General features: G+C 47.0%; 1 protein-coding gene across 1 annotated transcript in view; it reads right to left on the bottom strand.

Moving 5' to 3' along the window:
* Positions 1-6,927: 6,927 nt before the first annotated feature.
* Positions 6,928-16,659, bottom strand: part of LOC137436568 (uncharacterized) — a 159,179-nt gene continuing 149,447 nt past the window's right edge. The window contains exons 44-45 of the mRNA XM_078786260.1: positions 7,858-7,962; positions 6,928-7,621 (exon numbers count right to left, since the gene is read on the bottom strand). Of these exons, the coding sequence (XP_078642386.1) occupies positions 7,307-7,621; positions 7,858-7,962 (420 nt within the window). The 3' untranslated portion in view covers positions 6,928-7,306. The remainder of the gene's footprint in view (positions 7,622-7,857; positions 7,963-16,659) is intronic.

Below are 16,659 nucleotides of genomic sequence, written 5' to 3'. Positions count from 1 at the left end.
ATTACCTGCATATTCGAATACAGCAAGTATCAACCACCACCCTGTGTCTTATTAATTCTTCCCGCGTCACAATAGGATGAAAAGGACAACTCTGGAGAGGGAAAGGACAGTGACGGCATGCTGAGAGACCAGTTAATGGAAGGCGTTCTGGAGGGAAGCTTGAGATGGGAATTAAAGAAAGATTCGCATGGAAATTCATGGATTTCTTGATGTGTGATAATTGGCGTTACATTTTTTGTATAAATAGTCGAGGCTCATTAGTGGGGTGCCCGGACACTCGGTCATTTCAAATTGATGCAAAAGTTTCGTTTTCAGTACCTATTTGAAGGTAAGGGCCGACAGAACAATTTTTGTTCGAGTGTCAAGCACTCATGTAAAAAAAATTGGGGGGTGGGGGTGGGGGGGATTTGGAAGATTTTTTTCGTCACGAATCTTCCCCATACCCACCTGCGTTGGCATCTGAAGAGTCCCTCAACTCTTGTACCAAGTCAGATTTGTGGGTATACATCATGGAAGCCAGTACGAGTAGCGCCATTTCTGTCGACGAGGAGCTAGTTACGCCAGATGTTTACGACTTCATTATTATTGACGGTGGAGTACTGATACACTCACTTCCTGGTACAACTGTCCAAGGAAACACCTTTGATTCATATTTCGACAAGGTATTCTGCCCAGAAGTTTGCCACAACTTGAAAAGATCGACAAGAGTAGACATTGTCTGGGACCAGTATTGTGCACTGATAATTTATCAAACGAGGGACAAGGGAAAAATGAGGAACAGGCACCCGACAACAAGTAACTGGTACTGCCAAAATCCCAGGAAATTGACAGAAGTTTCTGGCGAACGTTGATAACAAGAAAGAACTGTTCCCATTCCTGTCAAAAAAGATAACAGAAGGACAGTTCGCAGATGACAAGGATGTCTACATCACTGCAGGTGATCAAGTCCACCATGTTGGAAACAGTCCACCAATGGATCAATGCAACCATGAGGAAGCTGACACTCATGTCCTAGTACATCTCCTCCATGCCCTCCAAACATCGTCACTTGGGATGGTTCATACTGGAGACACAGATGTTGTCGTAATCCTTCTGAGTAATTTCCATCACATCAAGGCTCTGAATCCGGCTGCAGAAATCTGGATCTCCTTCAAAGCGGAAAAGACAACCAGAATGATCTCCCCGAACACTATCGCCACAAACCTGGGCACGACAACGTGCAAAGCCATGGCCCTCTTCCATGCATTCACTGGATCAGACAGTACGTCTTCCTTCAAGTTTAAGGGTAAGCGATACTGCTGCAAATTGATGCACGAAGTGCCATCCCTCATGGAGGAATTTGCAACTATCGTCGACACTCCATTCCAAACATCGCCAAGGCTGAAAGAAGTGGCAACAAACTTTGTCTGTAGGCTGTACTCCAATGAGTCAAACGAGGACAATGGCGTTGACGTCGTCCGAATGAGGGTGTTCTCACAGAAGACGAGGGACGTGGAGAGAATTCCCCCAACGAGTGATGCTTTGGATCAACATCTCAAAAGGAGTGTCTTCCAAGCGAGCATCTGGACAACAGTCCAAAGGTCCATGATGCCTGTTAACAACCCCACTAATCATGGGTGGAAGGTAGAGGATGGCAAGCTGCTTCCCATTTGGACCTTGCTGCCCCTCGCCAAGAATGTATTCCACCTGGATGTGAAGTGCACTTCCACAGGTACCTGCGCTCTGTGCAAGTGCATGAGGGCAAAGTTGAAATGCACACGTCTGTGCAAGTGCAAATGCAAGAAGTAGTTGAACCAGAACGAATTTCCAATACTGACATGTATATATGGTCGATTTGTTAGCCACTTTCTTATTAAAACTATTGGTCAAGGAGTTATTCAAGCAATTGTCTAAGCAGTTACTCACCACCATATTGTAGCACAGTTAAAATATAAATAAAAATGTCTATATCATTGGGTCCGAGTATAATTGTCCAGTTTTTTTTTTTTTTAAACATGTTTCAGCTTACCGGGCCAATGACCCTCAGTCTTTTTTTGTGGATATGCGCCGATACCGGCAAAATTATTGCTTCTGTGGGCAATATGCTTGAAATACAAGTTGCTACTCCTGATCCTGAATCCATACATACCTCATATGTTCAGATCGGATCATCCAATCAAAAGTTATAACAGTTTCCATATTTTGCATAGGCCGGTGGGGGGTCGGAAACCCCCCACGTCCACAGAAGCCCCATTTTTGATCTGAGTGCTTGACACTCGAACCAAAATTGTTCTATAGGCCCTTACCTTCAAATTGGTACTGAAAACGAAACTTTTGCATCAATTTGAAATGAAAATAAAAAATTACCCATGCACGGCCCCCCACCAATAGATTAGCAAAGAAACTGTACACGTTTACAGATTTTTTTGCTAAAATGTCTATACTTTTTCCCGTGTACACGTACATGGTCACAATCTTATTCAAACCCAGACTATTTGACTCAGAGTAGAGTGTGCATATCTCTAGGCCTTGCTTCTTGCTTCTCTGATATCAACTTCTGTATTGTCTCCTGTCATCCTCCCGTTAAAGAAAGTACAGCAAGGTAAATTAACTTATACACTCGCAACTATATTCGGCAACAAAGGAACAAGGTGTGAAAGATCCCCCACAGGACAATACAGACCAACTTACAACTTACTTACAACAACATACTCTTAACTTACAATGTGCATCCACTTTGAATCTCAGAGGACGGTGTTTCAATTCCAACCAAAGCGGAGTCATATCAAAGACTATCACAATGGTACGTGCTGCATTCTTGCTCGACTCTCCACATTTGGTGGAGAGAGAATGTACAGTCCCCTTGGGGAGGGAGATTTCTCCTGAAAAGGTGCCATGCTGAGTGTCGAGGGGAAAAACTCTGCTAATAGTACTAGATGGTGCCACCACACACCAGTGTGTTCCAGAAAGTAATTTTTTCCAAGTTTAACAGCCTTGCTTCTCTGATATCAACTTCTGTATTGTCTCCTGTCTCCTGCATCTGAGTGCGTGATTTGTGTGTGCAACAAATCTTCCACGAGCCTCAGAGAACTAATTTTGAAACAAAAAGAAAATAAAAGAACCGCCTTTAGAGACCATCTTATTCCCCCGCAGAGCAGGGGTTGGCCTTTTTTTTTTTTTTCAGGCACCGTGGTCCCCTTTTCGAAGCGATGTTTTATGGCTGGATGCCCTTCCTGCCACCAACCCTGTCAGTTGCCTCTTGCGACACGCAGGGAATTACCAGTGAACTGATACTCAATTTCCAGACGTCCTTAGGATGACAGGCTGAGTAACCTCCCCCGGCGTTAATTCAGCGATCGACCGGGATTGAAACCCAGGATGCCAGGATCCCAAGCCGGCACCCTAACCACTAAGCCAACACCAGGCTTCTAATTTTGGAGAAAAAAAAAACTGGGGGATATTGTGAACAGCTCCATCTGTCTGTCAGTCACGCTATCTTTTCCTAAACGATTGTGCAGATATTCATCAAACTTGTTAGTTATGATCGCCACATGGCAAGAAGGTGCAGGAAAAAAAATGTTCTCTACTTTTTATCCAACTTGTTCTGTCTTCTTCTATCTCATATTCTGCAACTATTCTGTCCTCTTGCACAGAGTGGAGTCTTCGTCTCTTCACATTCAAACTCCAACTTTTATGCTATCATTTGTACTTTTCTTATTCAACTGCTGCCACATCCCTGGGCTGCCCTTTTATAATCTGCTTGTGAGTTGGAGGCTCGCACCACCTGCCATGATATGTTAGTTTAAATAAGTTTAAATTAATCCGTGAGCATGTGATGAATCAGCTCGTTCTGATATAACCGTGGTGGAGGCTGTCATGGGTGAGAGGTGTCGAATTAATATTTTAATAGTGCATTAAATATGCTTCTCAATCATAGTGTTCGTCTTTTAAGAATGCTTTAAATGCAGAATCATCATCATACTAAAATACGCCATTTCGTGTCTGTCTGATGAATTTTGACACCAATACATACCGTCGTTACTTATCCAATTTCAACCATACTTGACAGGATGACCCAGGGTTACATAATGAAGGTTGTAGCGCATTCATTTGCCCCCCTCACCAAGGTGGTCCCCCCCCCCCCCCCCCGAGCTGGTTTTCCTCACCTTTGCCGTCAATGGGGTTGTATGTTGAGGTGTATATCATCATACTAAAATACGCCATTTCGTGTCTGTCCGTCTGTCTGATGAATTTTTGGCCCCAATCCATTCCGTCATTACTTATCCAATCTCAACCAAACTTGACAGGATGACCAAGGGTTACATAATGAAGGTTGTAGCGCATTCATTTGCCCCCCTCCCCAAGGGGTTTTTTCTCCCCCGAGCGGGTTTTCCCCGCCATTGCCGTCAATGGGGTTGCGTGTTGAGGTGTATGTCAATGTTAAATTAGCTTTATCGTGGCGTTTGTCCAAAGAAGAAGATTTATCGTGGCGTTTTTCCAAAGACGCTTTTCATCACAAAATTAATGATAATCGCATATTGTTAATGTTATTACAAAACAATATTAATACGAATAATGTCCCACTTCCCCAAAGCGTTTTCCCTGCAGTAATAACATGTATAAATAGCTTATAGTTATAATGGCATTTCCGTGGTAGCAACGGCATCTACAGGAAGTAAAAAATATTATAAACCACAAACACGCATGATTAGCTTTTTAAACAGTCGCTAATGCTCTTTGTAACACTAAATGAAGAAACTTGGAGGAATCCTAACATCCGTGAAGTAAGATTTACTTACAGAACTGAGCGAAGATCTACTGTACTCGATATACCCCACAAATGCTGGGTTAATAACATGGCCCTTTCTACCATGTGGCATTTTTCGTAGCGAACTTTTGAAACTCTCTCCTGCTGTTTATCACGAAACTGAAAGGGAGGAAGACCGGGGTGTGCTCATTTACCAAGCAGCTAGCTTGTGCTTGCCAAGCCAGCCATTCCTTAACGGTTTTGAATGGAATGCTTGCTGGAATGCTTGAACCACTTGGCGATCTCTCTACAAGAAACTTGGTAAATGAACACACCCAATGTTCTTGAGACCCGACCATAGATCAACTGTAATCTATATACCCCAAAGAGGAATGACCCTTCTTGCCGCTCCAGTGGTGAGCGGGCGTACTCGTGCTTTAAATTCACGTTTCCCAATCGGCCCGTTACCAGATTTTTCTGCAGGTTGTGGCCACAGTGCAGTCATTTAATGACATCATTAAAAAAAAATGTTGTATACATTGTCGAGGCTCATATAAGAGCTAACATGCAGAACATATAACAAAGGGGACAGGAGACAAGAAGGGGTGAGAGAGAGAAGCACAACAACAGTAGAGAACAGGGACATCGGGAGATCTGTGGAAGAGAGAGGGCTGGGGCAGGGTACACGGGATAAACAAGATGGGCACTAAATGGGGCTTTCAGAAAAGAAAACGGAATTTGAAAAAGGTGGATATGGGATGTATTAATGGGGGTAGAAAATATCAAGGTTTTGGATGGGGGAAGATAAGAGATGGTGGTGAACAGCTGTTCTGAAGACCTGGAGGGAGGAGTGGGATTGAAGAGAATGTGGAAGTTTGCTCCAGAGGTGCAAAAAACAAGGAATGAAAGAGTGAAGGTGAGTAGAGAGTCTTGATTTTGGCAGTTTCACAAGAAGAGGGTTGCTGACAGATCTTGTGCGTCCTGCAGGAATATTTGGGGCACAGAGCACATACAGAGCAGGGGGAGCTAGGCCGGAAAGGAGTCAGTAGAAGACAGAAAGACCACCTACCTGTCTGTGGTGAATGAGTGAAAGGCCATCAGAATCAGCTTCATCACGGGAGATTCCAATGATTCTGAAAGCTTTGGTTTCTACAGCGTGAAGCCGAGCTAGGTGTGAGGCAGGAGCACCAGCCCAGAGGGGAGAGAGCGCAGTATTCCATCTTTGAGAGGATTGTTGAGAAAGTAAATGGGAGGGTTTTCCAGACGGTCTTCTTGGAGAGACATAGTGAGAGTGTGAGATTTGTGAGGACTGAAAGACATGTTCCAAGTGCATATGGAATTTAATTCAACAATTGGAATTTAATGGAAACGATTGGGAAACACACATTTAATGCACTATTAAAGGATTAACTCGACACCTCTCACCCATGTCACCATCCACGGTTATATTAGAACGAGATGATTCGTCACACGGACAATGATTGTTTAACCCCAATATGGGGCCGTTCAAAAATTATGTAAAACGCTATTTTTTACTGGCTTTTGATTTTTTACTTTATTTTTTACTATAACCCCAATTTACATCTTGCATGCTGATAGGCCCGATTAAACATTACTAATAATTTTTATTTGACATCGATTCGATTTTTCGGGGTACTTCATCGTGAGTAACACTCAACTTAAACAAAGCCAATGGAAATCTGACGCAACAAACCCTGGCAGTGTATAATCAGCAGAGGCACACAGGTCTGATGTATTAGGCCCACCGAAATGACGGCCATATTATTTTGTCTAGGTGCCATGGTGAGTGCGGTCAAGCGACAAATGTGGGTGGAGTCTGGCGGCTGTCCGACCAATGGGTGCACATTTGAAAACCCGACTCCCAACAAGACCAACAACATAGCTCTTGTCGACCTGCAACATGTCACAGGTAAAAATCACGTTAATTTTTTTTTTTTAAATTATGGGATCTGGATATTCACCAAAATCGAATCAATTTGTCCTTCTCACATACATAAGTCTCTTTTAAGTTTTGGCTGAATCCATCTATAACCCTTTGAGATATCCTGCTCACAGACAGACAGACAGACAGACGGGGTGAAAACATAACCTCCATCCACAATTGGTGTCAGAGGTAATAAAGAAAACAAGAAGAAAACATTACAGTCAAATCTCTACTTATAGATGTTTTAATTAAGCAGCAAAGAATACAATATTTTCTATCATTGACTAATATGCAATTCCCAAAGCAATGGCAATTTCCTGGCAGAAGTTAAAAGAATGCTAAAGCAAAATATTTTGGTTGGAGAAAATCTGTAATCCCAAAGTCCCTTACACCAAACTTACGGAAGTGAAAGGAAATGTTAAGTATTTATGAATGAAAGTCCCTTGAGTTTTGATCAATTGCATTCAAGCCATTCTTTGCGTTTCTCTTACTTTTCAAAGTACAACATTTATGAGACTATTTGAGATGTATTTTGTACCAGTGGGGGTGTATTACCATGCATTTATTATATTACTTTAAAAGCCACAACACTTTGCAGTAGAAAAGCATGCAGGTAGGGTTGGCCAGCCTGCTGGTCAGAAGGGTGAACCAAAGCAAAGTCCCGGATCAGCAGAGCCGTTTGTGGCCGGATCTCCCACCACTTCAACCTCCTCACGCTCCCCTTGCCAGCTTGCCAGCTCCATGAAGCGCTCACGACTCACCAGGCCTTTTTCAAAGGCCTCGATGAGTGGCAACTCGCATCCGTCGACCATGACCAGCACCTGGCGGCATACGCGATGCACCTTGTAGGCGAGCTTGCCTTGCTGACCGTGCTGAGCCTTGAGTACTCGGGCCGCCAGTTCTGAGACGATTGTTGTGAGACTGGAGAGTCTGTGCTGCAGGTTGTTCAGCTGTTTGTGTTAGAGATTGATAAAGGTTACCTTTTAACTGCAAGGACTTTGGTTCAACATCGATCAGACTTTACATAGGAATCCATTGTTAGCCTTTAGTGTCATTAACACCACTCCCTAGCCTCACGTTTTTGAAACCATATTTTCCTCTCATCAATCTCACCATCCCAATAACCACAATTGCTTAATAATTTTAAAGGGTTGTCAATAATATAACCATTTTACCTTGCTCTTACCTCATGGTGGAATATCTCCAGAGACGGTTGTAGCGTGTGTGGTGGTGAATACCCACAACTCTTTTGCAATGAACACCTGTACTGTGCCAGTATTGCATCATATTTCTGTGAGAATAAAAAGGTTCCACAAATAGTTTAGTGGTGAGTGAGGTCAAAGTGAATGAGTGCATGTTTGGGATATTGCATGTGGCCTTTACGATAAAAAACACCGTACTCGCAAGCCGTTCGCTTTGGACCAAACCATTTCATGTAAATAGAGGGGGGGGATTGTCACCACTCGCAAGCCGTTCGCTTTGGACCAAACCATTTCATGTAAATAGAGGGGGGGGATATAATTTTAGATATATATATAGTACGGGCATGCCCTAGTATTCCAAAATCCAATTCAACATATTGTAACTAAGGACCACATTGAGTGGAGTGCATGTTTGTAATTTTTTAATTACTTTATTATGTAAGCAAGATGGACGGTCACTTAGGAGGAAAAGTAATTAAACAAGAATGACCGCACTGTAGTCACAACCTGCGACAAAATCTTGTAATGTGCCGATTGGGAAACGCGCATTTAAAGCACTCTTAAAATATGAACAGCACGATTGGGAAACACACATTTAATGTGCTATTAAAAGGTTAACTCGACACCTCTTACCCATGTCACCCTCCACCACGGTTATATTAAAACGAGCTGATTTGTCACACGGTTTACAGATTGTTTAACGCTAATATGGGGCCATTCAAAAATTATGTCTTTTTTAGGGCATGAACTGCATGAACATCACAAGGGGTGGTGCAACAAAAGTCACAGCACTGCAACACAAAGGAATGCACCTGAATACAGTCAAAACAAAATGACACAGGAATGGACACAACACTCCTAACAGTCAAGGAAAGAATGACAGCATTCCTCAATATTGTGTGTGTATCCTCCCTGAGCTGTGATGCAGGCTGTACACCTCTGACGCATGCTCTGTACCAGGCGTCTGATGCGGTCCTGGGGAAGTCTGTCCCACTCCTCCTGCAAGCCTTGAACGAGTATTTGCCGATTGACAGCTGTTGATGTCCTCGATGCAAGACGTCGACCAAGCTCATCCCATAAATGCTCAATGGGATTGAGGTCAGGGGGATAAGGCATCCAAGGCATCACTTCAATACCCTGTTCCTGGAGGAAGTTGGTGGTCAGGCGAGCAGCATGGGGTCGAGCGTTGTCCTGCTGGAAAACTGTGATGTCAGGATGAGCATGGAGAAATGGCAGCAGATGAGGTCTCAAAACTTCATTGACATAATGCTGACGAGTGAGATTGCCTTTGATGACGACCAGAGGTGTCCTGAAACGGGTGAAAATGCTGGCCCATACCATCACACTGGGTCCTCCCCAACGATTGATCTGGCGAATACAGCATGATGCATACCTTTCCCCACCTCTGCGCCATACCCGTTGAAACCCATCAGCAGCATGGAGGCAAAATCTGGACTCATCGCTGAACAAGTCTGCACTCCACTGTTGCTGTGTCCAGCAGCGATGCTGCAGACACCATCTTAGTCTGTGCCGCGGATGCACTGCGTTCAACACTAGACCTCTGCAAGGACGTCTTGCCACCAGGCCCAGACCTCTCAAGCGCCTCGACACAGCAGAGATACTGATGCAGTTGTTGTGGCGACCTTTTTTCACTGTAGCTGTTTTTCACCTTTCGCAGGGCGGAAACGATCACGAAGATGCTGCAGCACAATCCCGCTGTCTTGGTTTGGGGTGGTTACCTGTGGTCTTCCTCTTCGTAGACTATCATTCACAGTTCCAGTTTCACCGTAACACCTGGCCAGGTTGGAAATTGCAGGCTGTGAGCAACCAAGACGTTGGGCAATTGTTTGCTGGCTTACACCAGCCTCAAGCATCCCAATTGCCCTTAAACGTTGTTCAGATGTCAGGCGTGGCATCTGAATTTTCTTGTTGTTTTCCCTGTCAGAAGCCTCCAGAGTGACTACAGACAGCAGTAAATGAATGTCTAACCACGAGAACTGAAGGATTTCATTATGAGGTTCATTATTTAAAGGGAAAGATCCCTATACAGAACCACTCAAGCATGCCATTGTTGATCAACCAGGTGATTGAAATTAAGTTCCCGTTACATAATCAGCCATTACAATTGAAGAAACGTGTTTGTAAAGCTGTACATTTCAAAAAATGAAAGTGATGTTTCTTTTGATGTTCAATATATATATATATATGTATATGTATATATATATATATATATATATATATATATATATATATATATATATATATATATATATATATATATATATTGTTGCGGTTTTGTAAATAAGGGCAACCCCCCACACCCCCCACCCCCCCCATAGTTAGTTACACCACAACATGTAGCCTCGCATAGTTAGTTATTTCTTATTAAATGTGAAGTATAGTCTCCTTCCCAGTGTTAGTATGCGTTGAGGCAGGCAGGGTAATGGTAGGCCTCATTGCAGCCTAAAGTGCCTCGTCATGAGCCTAGGCCAGGCCTTGCAGGCCCGAGGGAGGAGCTGGAGGGCGTGGCCGGTGAGCGGCGAGCAGCCAATGGGAGCTGAAGGGAGTGGCCAAGGGTGACCAATAAGGGGCTGTCACGACATGTGACCCCAGGCGGCCAATGGAGGCCCGTGGAACGTTCGAGTGGGGGTGTCGGGGGGGCTATAAAACCCGGCCCGGACCCCCCGTGCTCGCTCTCTTGCAGATGCATATAGGCTCTCTTGTAGGCGCTCCGAACTCTCTCTGCCTCACTGAGCCTGAGATACACTCCTCGGATTCCTGCTACATGCACGTCCTTGATAAAACGCCCCTACCGCGAACATCCCCGGCTGTGGTGTCCCAGGTTGGAGCCATCCTTGGGGGTTTCCGTCCAACGAGCCCGTCCAGGCAAACGGCACGAAGCGGCCACGCTTTTAGTGCAGCATGATATGTAATTCGGTAGGATTTTTGTGCTAAAATTGATTTTTTTGCAGATTTGGTACTATTTTGGATCAAAATAACAAAAAATGTTGGGGTCCAATTTTTTCGGGCACTTTTCAAAATGGCCGCCACCAGATGGGTCTAGGGGGATATCTCAGGAATTTTATTGATCTGTGTGTCTAGTTGGTGTGTTTTTTTAGGGTGCCGAGTCTGATTATGAGGGTTCCAGATCGATTCGAGGTAGAGGGCATGGTCATTTGATCAAGGTCAAGGTCACAACTGCAATACAAACTCAACACAAATTACTTTTCAGCGAGGTGAAGAATTTTCTCATAACCATAAAACCCACCAAAAAAAAAAATCAATTTTAGCTCAAAAATCCTACAGGACACTGCAATATATATAATAAAAATAACCACCTTTAGAGGCCATTTTTCCCCGCAAAGCGGGGGTTGGCCTTTTTTGGGAACCGTGGTTGTTGTTGTTTTTTCGGTCCCCTTTTTGAAGCAATGTTTTACGGCCGGATGCCCTTCCTGACGCCAACCCTTTTTGCCGCCTTTAACGACAAACAGGGAATTACCAGTGAACTGGTACTCAATTTGCCGACCTCGGAAGGATGACAGGCTGAGTCAACCCCCCTGGCGTTAATTCAGCGATTGACCGGGATTTGAACCCAGGATCCTAGGATCCTAAGCCGGCACCCTAGCCTCTAGCCCAACACCAGGCCTCTAGCCCAACACCTCTAGCCCAACTGCAATAATCCAGCAAAACTCATCGCCACTGCAATTCTAACAATAATACTGTACAAGCGCTAGAATACTAGAAATACTACATGTAGTAATACAAACAGTAAAAGTCTATGGTGTAAAACAAGTGGGAGTAGATACCATTAAGATTTTCTCATGGAACATAGACTATCTATACAGCCTTATAGCTCATTGTCATCCTCATCATCATCATTGTCCTCATTGTCTTGCAGTCGACAGTCAGAGAAATTGTTACAACCTGAAGTGAAACATTTGCAAAGAGGAGTGCAGGCCAAATTGTTCTTGATGCAGGAGCAATTTCTTTGGCATAATGTTCGACATCCACATTTTACAAGCTCAAGAACTGCATGAGGAGCAGGGGGAGATAGACATTTCAATGGAATGTAAACTTCCTCCTCAAGCAACCATCCATTCTCTTCCAAAGCAGGATGACACGGATTTGGAGAGACATAGGATTTGTCTCGCATGCATATGAAGTTAGTTCGGACAACATGGGGCATCAGAGTGGTGCGAGTGGGAGGGAGCATCTCAGCCTCGAGGTTTTTTGATCTAAAGAGCTCCCACCGGAGAGCAGGCAACGTTGTCGGACCCTTCGGTGAATACACTTTGCAGACAAATGTTTCCAGTGCTTGTACTTCTTGTGGGAGTTCCTCACATACCAACTCTGACGATGACAGGGCTCCTTCGCCAAGGTTGCGGAAACAATAAATGATGGGATCATCGTAAGTGAGTTTTTTTTTGTTTTTTTTTTGTATACTGAATCGAGGCTCGTGAAAGAGCTGAGACATAGGATTCATCATAGGATAGACATCAGCCCATCTTTTTTTCGAAATTCCAACGAACTTCCCACCCCAATCAGCTCCAGAAAAGTTGTGTAGGCCAATGAGACCCTGTGCCTTGCGCCGACCAATTACCTGCACACATTTCCGTACATTTATTTCTCTGTATTTCGCACCCATGCCAGTGCAGAACTTCAGCTGAGTGAGAGTGCCAAGGCGACCATTAGAGGTGAGGTCCATCAAGAGAATAAACACATCTGTATCAGGTGACCGTACATGGATTTCTCTGAATGTGTTGTCACGGAGACTGTCAAGAACATGGAGAGGAATTAAGGTGTCGGCCTCCTCATGCCCATGGACTTTGAAGTCTTCTTCAACAGCATGAGGGGAATTAACCTTCACTAATGTGTTGTAGGCGACCACAACTTGTTTCAAGGATCCTTCAAAATGCTCCAACAGAGCTTGAGCCAGGAGTTCGCATAGTCCCTTCTTCGTTTTAGATGATGACAGAAGGTCCTTGAGTGATATGGTGCTAATGCTCATTTCGTCATGAACTTCGTAGCTGGCACTAGCAGCTGCGGCAATAAGAGCAACAGTTCATCACAAATCTCCTGAGTAATCTTATCCTTATTCACCCTGTCCGAGAATGTCCGTTGAGCATACAGTAAGCATTTTCTCTGATAATACTTTTCCTGGGCAGCGACATCGCCTTCCTGTTCCAGACCAGATACGCATGCCCTGATGGTGTCGCCCTTAGTCGTGCTCTTGATATCAAGCAGAGTTCGACCCATCGGATCACTCAGAACATGATGGAGCGGTTCTGAGTCAGATGGTGCACAGAACTTGCAGGGAGAAAATATACATTTCACCTCTTTCGGCACACATTGAAAGCGCCTAGGACGGGTCCCTTCTTGGTATTTCCCAGGACGACCAGGCCCTCTTTTTGATGAACTATTAGAGCGAGAGAGAGATTCTGAATGAGCCCGCTTTCTGTTTCTAGCTCTTTCTAAATGGTCTTTGTTCACAATAGGCTTGCGACAATCGCTATGATATCGAACATTCTCTAGCTGAGATTCATCTAAACTAGACAAACGATCTGCAAGTGGCTTGAGTTCATTCTCCCCCAACAATATACGCTCTCTGCAACATGCTAACAAGTCAGTAATCTTGTCGACACCCGGTTTCTTGACCAGTTTTTTTCTGCGACGATTCGCCTGCCAGGCAGACAATACAGCTATTGGAGAGGTCTTGAGACATTGTGTGTGATACTGCACTGTGCCACACTCAGTAGGTCTGTAATTGTGTTAGGCAACTGCTCCAAGACCTGAAACATAAGAAAAATGTGTGATGCCATAAATTCAACTTGATGGTATTCTTTACTGTCTTGTATACAATTACAACATATAGTAACATTACAAACTATATTTGACCCTGATGCTCATTATTGACCTTAACGTCGTGATTGACTATACATAATCTGAAACATCTTGGAAACTGATTATTTTTGTTATGCTGATAATGTATAATAAACAGGTACATAAGTATGCTGAACACTTTAGCATCAATTTGCTGCGTTATTGAAAGCACCACAACACCATTTTATATTAGCTCTATGGTTATGCCCCACTCTCCCCTACATAATCTTGACCCTGACCAAATGACCTTTACCTCAGATCGATCTGGTACCATCAGAATTCGACTCTGCACCCTAGAAAAAACCCAACTAGACACAAAGATCATCAAAATCAGCCAATTTGTTCCTGAGATATGCCCTTGGGCCTGTTCGGCAGCGGCCATTTTGAAAAGGGCCCAAAAAAGGGCGTTCCGGAGCCCGAAAAATTCGGATTACCCTCTTCCTTCCCTTCCCCAAACGGATCTGAGGGCCTTTGTCTGGGGACCTAGGTAAGGCCGCTAGGATTCTTCGCTGTGTCCCTTTTTCTGTGAATACTGTACATTGTATTAAATCCAGGGGTTTGGTTTCCAACCTGGCCATCATCGTCCTTTCAACATTGGCCTAGCATTGCCCGAATTAAAACCGCTCAATCGGGTTCAATAGTGTTAACGGCACGAGTTACGCGACGCACAACCGCTCGGGCGTCCAGTACCAGCGTGACTCGTGCGAGGTTCAGTCCCCGTTCTCACAGCTGCGTGTGTCGAAGGTACTCAGGTCGTGACCGTTAACCCTTCCAGGCATAGCTGTGGGCTCGGTGGCTGGAATTGCTTAGCAATCCGTCCACCACGAGTGTAGTGTGGTGTGGTTGGCGGCCTCGTGGCCTCGGAGTTCGAGGGGGAGTAGGGCTTAACCCCTCCTTTGTACGTCGACGAACCCGAGATCTGCCTGTATATATATATATATATATATATATATATATATATATATATATATACACACGCAGATATATAATTATATTGAAGGAGCTGTGGCTCCCACGTCGATCGAAAGAATGGACGCGACAAAAAGCTTGAATTCATCTGAGCTGCTTTATTAGAATCAAACACTCAGGCACTCTGGGAAAAACGTTTTACGGTCGGCAATATATATCTATTCCGCCAGGGGGTTTGCCCAGGCCTGGCGCCAGGGGGCGTGGCCCCGCGGGCCGGCTGCGGCCTGGCAAGCCGAGGGCGAGCCTGCCCGGGCGTCCCGACCGAGGCCTGGCAAGTCGAGCGCGGGCCTGCCCGGGCGTCCTGGACGAGCCCGGCCTGGTGATCGCTCCGCGTCCTTGATAGGTGCAAGGCGATTGTGTAACCCCAGCGGCAGCCGCTACACACGTCCCCCCAGAATCGACTTGCACCGACAGGGTCAACTTGAGGGGGGTCCTGATGACCCGGCCGAAGCGACCCCTGGTGGGTCGTGGGAGGGGGTCCGGTGAGGTGGTGGGCGGTCGAGTGGGGGGCACCGTGGACGGGGGGCGGCCTCGCCGCGGCGGGAGGGCCACCCGTGGTGGGTGGTCGACGTCCACGTGCGCCGGCTTGAGGCGGTCCACTGCAATCCGGTCCGACCTGCCGCCGATGTCGATGACGAACGACTTGTCGTCCCGTCGCAGCACCCGGAAGGGCCCGTCGTACGGCGGCTGGAGTGGCCGCCGATGTGCGTCGTGACGCACAAAAACATACTCCGCGGTGCGGAGTGCTGGTGGGACGTAGGACTGGGGGTCACCGTGGTGGGATGTCGGCACGGGGGCAAACCGTCGGGCGGCCTCCTGGAGGTCCGAGCGCTGGCGAGCTGCGGACCAGGGGCTGGTAGCGTCGGGCACGAATTCGCCCGGGACGCGTAGCACCTGGCCATAGACCAGCTCGGCGGTGGATGCCTGGAGGTCCTCCTTGGGGGCCGTGCGAAGGCCCAAAAGGACCCACGGCAGCCGGTCGGCCCAACCGCCGTCTTGAAGGCCGGCCATGAGCGCGGCCTTCATGGAGCGGTGGAATCGCTCGCACAACCCGTTTGCTTGGGGGTGGTAGGCCGTAGTACGGTGGAGCTTGACCCCCAGGTTGCGGGCGACCGCGCCCCACAGCTCGGAGGTGAACTGTGGTCCGCGGTCTGACGAGATGTCCGCCGGTGCGCCGAAGCGGGCGACCCAGGTGGCGATGAAGGCCTGCGCCACGTCGGCGGTGGTGGTGGAGACGAGGGGAACGGCCTCCGGCCACCTGGTGGTCCTGTCCACCATGGTGAGCAGGTGTGTGAACCCTCGTGATGGGGGAAGGGGGCCCACCAGATCCACGTTGACGTGGTCGAAACGTCGTTCGGGCACGGTGAAAGGTGCCAGCGGGGCCTGGGTGTGTCGGTGGACCTTGGCCCGTTGGCAGGCGGTGCAGGCGCTGGTCCAATCGCGGACGTCCCGACGAAGGCCGTGCCAGACGAAACGCGCCGACACCAGCTTCTGGGAAGCTTTCCGGCCCGGGTGGGAAAGGCCGTGGAGGGAGGCGAAGATGCGGCGTTGCCAGGTGACGGGCACGATGGGGCGAGGCCGGCCTTGGGAGACGTCGCAGAGCAGGACAGTGTCCGCGCAGGGGATGTCGGCCAGGCGGAGGCCCGTGTCCGCCGCCCGGAGGGCTTGCACCGTGGTGTCGGTGGTTTGGTCCGCCGCCATGAGCGCAAAATCCACGCCCAGGTGGACCGCGTTCGCGCTGGCCCGGGAAAGACAGTCGGCCACGGCGTTGTTTTTGCCGGCGACGTGCCGGATGTCCGTGGTAAACTCCGACACGGCGGAGAGGTGGCGCTGTTGGCGGGCCGACCATGGCTCCGTGACCTTGGCCATGGCGTAAACCAACGGCTTGTGGTCGACGAACGCCGTGAAAGGTCGGCCCTCCAGGAGGTGGCGGAAAT

The sequence above is a fragment of the Myxine glutinosa genome, chromosome 11, assembly GCF_964187855.1.
Source record: "Myxine glutinosa chromosome 11, kmMyxGlut1.1, whole genome shotgun sequence".
Classification (NCBI taxonomy): domain Eukaryota; kingdom Metazoa; phylum Chordata; class Myxini; order Myxiniformes; family Myxinidae; genus Myxine; species Myxine glutinosa.
Note: the sequence above shows the minus strand (reverse complement) of the source record. Positions and strands in the feature narration are given on the sequence as shown.